This window comes from Austrofundulus limnaeus, unplaced genomic scaffold (genome assembly GCF_001266775.1).
Source record: "Austrofundulus limnaeus strain Quisiro unplaced genomic scaffold, Austrofundulus_limnaeus-1.0 Scaffold129, whole genome shotgun sequence".
Classification (NCBI taxonomy): Eukaryota; Metazoa; Chordata; class Actinopteri; order Cyprinodontiformes; family Rivulidae; genus Austrofundulus; species Austrofundulus limnaeus.
In genome coordinates, this window is record NW_013952531.1 from 358271 (window position 1) to 363471 (window position 5201).

General features: G+C 38.1%; 1 protein-coding gene across 1 annotated transcript; it reads left to right on the forward strand.

The window, feature by feature from the left end:
* The first annotated feature begins 643 nt into the window (after positions 1-643).
* Positions 644-5047, forward strand: LOC106522422 (actin, alpha cardiac). Its single transcript, XM_014015422.1, has 7 exons — positions 644-949; positions 1039-1167; positions 1243-1438; positions 1538-1699; positions 3866-4057; positions 4526-4707; positions 4783-5047. The coding sequence occupies exons 1-7, from the start codon at positions 821-823 to the stop codon at positions 4924-4926; spliced, it is 1134 nt and encodes a 377-aa protein (XP_013870876.1). The 5' UTR covers positions 644-820; the 3' UTR covers positions 4927-5047.
* The last annotated feature ends 154 nt before the right edge of the window (positions 5048-5201 follow it).

Consider the following 5201-nt stretch of genomic DNA (forward strand, 5'->3'; position numbering starts at 1 on the left):
TATTTGGTCTGAATCCTAATTTTATCTCATTTTGATAAAAAGAAACAAACTTTACTAACTCACAGGGAAAATCTCAACATTTTAAAGTGTTTTTCCTCAAAATCAGTTTTTTTGTTGTTACTGCTCAAAAAAGTGCTTCAAATTTTAGTTTTATGATTATATTTCAGACAGTTCATTCAAATGATACATTAATAAGACTTTTATTCATTATATTTTGACAAAATGCAATTTTTATTAACATTTTAGTCAAAACACTATATTTGCCTTTTTCTCCTTAAACCACTTTTGGACTTAATCCTTGTTTCCATGTGACGGGTCACGTATTAGTTTAATATAAAATATAAAGAAAAAATAAATATAACAATCAAAGTTTTTTCTGTAGTGGAATTTACTAGTTTTTAAAAGATAAAATAAAAAAAATGTTTCACCTTGTTTGTGAGTCAACTGGTTTATTTTAGAAAGATATTTAGTTTTATGCAGCTTCAGTGACAGTTAAACGTCTTTATAGTCGTATTTTTTAAAGTACACAAGACTGATCTCATCAGAACCTTACTGTATCAGCCTGAAAGGTCCTGGAAAGGTCCTGGAAAGGTCCTGGAAAGGTCCTGGAGAGGTCCTGGAGAGGTCTGAGCACATGGTCTGCATCCAAGCAGGAGTTTATTATGTGCTGAAGCTGCAGAGACACAGAAAGAGGTTTGAGAGGTTTTAAAACAGACCTGACTGTGTTTGAGGGGACACAGCTGGACTCAGAGAGGCTGAACACAGTGAATCACTTTATCCTGTTCTGTCCGGGACAGAAGACCCCAACAACACTTTCAACATGTGTGACGACGATGAGACCACCGCCCTGGTGTGTGACAACGGCTCCGGCCTGGTCAAGGCTGGGTTTGCCGGCGACGACGCTCCTCGGGCCGTCTTCCCCTCCATCGTCGGACGCCCTCGTCACCAGGTGAGACGACTGGACTGAGTTCCACAAAGACGTGTCCCCGGCCTCTGGTCACTTGGAGATGTGGACACGTGCTTTTGTTTCCCCCGCAGGGTGTGATGGTAGGCATGGGGCAGAAGGACAGCTACGTGGGAGACGAGGCCCAGAGCAAAAGAGGAATCTTGACTCTGAAGTACCCCATCGAGCACGGCATCATCACCAACTGGGACGACATGGAGAAGGTAGGAAATCCTAAACACCAACATCTGTTGGAGGAGAGACAACAGCTGCTTCATTCACCTGGACTTGTTCCTTAGATCTGGCACCACACCTTCTACAACGAACTCCGTGTGGCCCCAGAGGAGCATCCCACCCTGCTCACTGAAGCCCCCCTCAACCCCAAAGCTAACAGGGAGAAGATGACCCAGATCATGTTTGAGACCTTCAACGTCCCCGCCATGTATGTGGCCATTCAGGCCGTGCTGTCCCTGTACGCTTCTGGTCGGACCACAGGTGGGCCAGCAATGTTGCCAGATGACAAACTTGAAATTTTATGTTTTAGTTTTTTGTTGTTAATTCCTGTGTGTGTGTGTGTGTGTGTGTGTGTGTTAGGTATTGTGCTGGACTCTGGAGATGGTGTGACCCACAACGTACCCATCTATGAGGGTTACGCTCTGCCCCACGCCATCATGCGTCTGGACCTGGCAGGTCGTGACCTGACCGACTACCTGATGAAGATCCTGACCGAGCGAGGCTACTCGTTCGTCACCACAGGTAAGACTGTGACCACCCCGAGTCTCCATCTCTGAACCAAAATTTATTGTTTATTTTATTTTAAAACTTTATTCATTTCTTAAAAAACAAAATTCTATATTCAATAAAAAAGAAAGAAAATTCAATGAAATGAAGCAAAGAAAAAAATCTTATATCTGCTCCTTTTTCCTCAAGTATAAATTCAAACAATAGTAATTTTCAGTTAAAACAAAAACAAAAATTTATATTAATGAACATTATACTATTTCATATTTTTTCAACACTCCATCCTTTATCATTCTTTTAAACATGTACAGTGATTTAACATTTTTAAGATCAATTTCCAGATGATGTCACTGGTGCACGCTTCTTTCAAACTGGTTCTAACTTTAGGTTAAACATCTTTGTCCCCTTAAGATTATAACAGCTCTATTTTTTACAAAACAATCCTGGATGTTTAAAGTTAATGTATTTTTGTGAGTCTTATACACAACTAACAAAATGTTAGAATCAACCAAATTGTGAAATTTCAATAACTTAATAATAATAAAATATTAGATGGATAATTTCTTCTGTTATCCTATGGCACCATACATCGTATAACATCGTATAACATATTTTATTTTACTCTTATTTTACAACGTCCCAACAGTTTTCATTATAAATGACAGGTTTAACAGTTACCAGGTGCGTGCCTCTAAATGTCTTCTCACATAAACCGTTTAAAAACAAAAATAGCCAAATCCATTGCAGTATAACACAAAGTAAAGGATTTATTTAATGATAAAACACTGTTTATATTATATAATGAAATAATTGTTCCACACTTGATTTACTGTGTTGAAGTCTGGGGTAAAGCATGTAAAACAATCACAGATCTTATTTTTATTTTACAGAAAAGAGCCGTCAGATTTATCACCAGAAAAACATTACTTTATAAATTAAAATTATTAAAACTGTATGAGTTGGTTGATTATAATATCTTGCACATTATGTATGAGGCTCATAAATTTTTTTACCTTTAAACATTCAGTTATATTTTGTTAACAGATAAAGGTTATATAATCTTAAGGGACTTGAGACGTTTATAAAACCTAAAATTCGAACAAACTTGAAGGATCGATGTTTTCAGTTCAAGGAATAAGATTGTGGAATAATCTGGAAAGTGATTATAAAAATGTTGGTTCAATGTGTTTAAGAGAATGATAAAAAATAAGTTTGTTAAAGAAACATGAAATTGTATAATGTAAATCAAAAGTTGTTGTTTGAAATTAACTTAGGAAAAAAGGGCAGATATAAGATTTTTTCATCTTTCTGCCTCCTTTCATTTCAAGTGTGATTTTTTTTCTTTATTGTGTATAAAAATTTTATTTTTATATGAAATGAATAAATTAATAAATAAATAAAAATAAATAAATGAACAAACCTAAGCTAGTACATACAACCTTAGACGTAAATAGCATAGTTTTCATATTTATGTATTGTTACACTTCAAACATTATCATAAATAAAAAAACAACAACATAAAACATTAAAACAGTTTCCACACGTCTCAAATAAAAGTTGCATCATTTAGTCGCCATTAGCTAAAAGTTAGCTTACTTTAGGCTAAGCTATTTGTCTGCATGTATAAACTAGCCTCCGTTAGCTATACCTGAACAAAAACAAACATTACTAGCCAGTACGATCATTAGACTCAAAGTTTTTATTTTTGATAAACAAAACTGTATTTTTAAGCTTTTTAATTAAAAACTTCCCTTGTTTGTTTGCTTTGTTTACTTGGCCTGTTAGCTCCAGGAAAGATACATGTCTATAAATCAATGTGCAAATTTTTATTAGGACATAAATAATAAAATAACATGTAAAAATAGTTTTGAACTCGTGTTAAACCAACAAATCTGTAGCAGCTTAATGTGACAAAAGTAGCCAACTAGCATTAGCCATTATCAGCTAATTGCTAATTCTGATCAAGTAGCTGAAAATTGCAAAAAGTAATCACCACAACTTAATTAATAAGACCAATAATTAGTCTTGTAGTCATTTTGAAAGAAATAGGCTTAATTTAATATCATTTTTTACGAATCAAACCTGTCATTTATGGAGTCAGTGCTCAAATACAGTATACCTTATCCTGTTTCAGTTTCCTGTTCACTTTTGACTGAACTGAATTAATTTTCGTTTCTTCAGCTGAGCGTGAGATTGTCCGAGACATCAAGGAGAAGCTGTGCTACGTGGCGTTGGACTTTGAGAACGAGATGGCCACGGCTGCCTCCTCCTCGTCCCTGGAGAAGAGCTACGAGCTGCCCGACGGTCAGGTCATCACCATCGGCAACGAGCGATTCCGCTGCCCAGAGACCCTGTTCCAGCCTTCCTTCATCGGTGAGCCGGTGATACAGCAGCAGACATCCCACTAGTGCCACTTCGTGTAGTGTCGGTACGGTTCGGTACGGTTCCAAGCCTTTTCCATCAGGCCAGATCCATGGAACCGGCACTTTTTTAACTACCTACTTCATTGTGGTTCCAACCGGCCCCAGCTGACATCAAAATGCGACGTCAGAACACTGTTCGTGACTGATTGGCTAGTTTTTGCAAATGTTTAAAACTTCAAAAGTTATTCACCAAATGTGTTTCCATCTCTCATTTTGTCCATTAACTTTTCTTCAAAAAAACCTAAAAACCACCTCCACCAACTGCCCAAAACACACCCATTGGAACCAGACTGGAACATCAGTGGAAAACCAACCGTACCGACCCGTACCTACACCGACCGGTCCGACACACCATGGAAAAGGGGCTTTAGTGATGACTTTAGTTGGAAGTATAACCTTTCATGTTTAATTTTCTCAGGCATGGAGTCTGCCGGTATCCATGAGACCGCCTACAACAGCATAATGAAGTGTGACATTGACATTCGGAAAGACCTTTACGCCAACAATGTGCTGTCAGGAGGTACCACCATGTACCCCGGTATCGCTGACCGCATGCAGAAGGAGATCACCGCCCTGGCCCCGAGCACCATGAAGATCAAGGTGGGTGCGAATTGACAGGAAATGGCTTCACTGTGTGGAAAAAAAACCTTCTGAACTCCACTCTTTCCCATGCAGATCATCGCTCCTCCTGAGAGGAAGTACTCGGTTTGGATCGGCGGCTCCATCCTGGCCTCCCTGTCCACCTTCCAGCAGATGTGGATCAGCAAGCAGGAGTACGACGAGGCCGGCCCCTCCATCGTCCACAGGAAGTGCTTCTAAATTCCCATCATGTACCAAAACACCAACTAAACCAGCTCTCTTTCCAAATCTTTATTTCTACTGTGGTTTGTTTTTTAATGTATATAAATGTACTGTTGTAATAAAAAATAGTTTTTTAAAAGTAATCACTGGAGTTTGTATCAGTATGTGAGTGGGGAGCGTTTCTTTAATACCTATATAGTATATATCAGGGATGGGTAACTTAGAGGACGGAAGAGGCTACGATTAATAAAACTGCCATTTAAAACAATATCCAGATGACATTATATATATAT

Excerpts from the sequence above, each read along its gene's own strand:
- LOC106522422 (XM_014015422.1), top strand. The coding sequence starts at position 821 with ATGTGTGACGACGATGAGACCACCGCCCTGGTGTGTGACAACGGCTCC. Across the intron at positions 1,700-3,865 it reads CTACTCGTTCGTCACCACAG|CTGAGCGTGAGATTGTCCGA; the intron begins GTAAGACTGTGA and ends TCGTTTCTTCAG. Across the intron at positions 4,708-4,782 it reads CGAGCACCATGAAGATCAAG|ATCATCGCTCCTCCTGAGAG; the intron begins GTGGGTGCGAAT and ends TTTCCCATGCAG.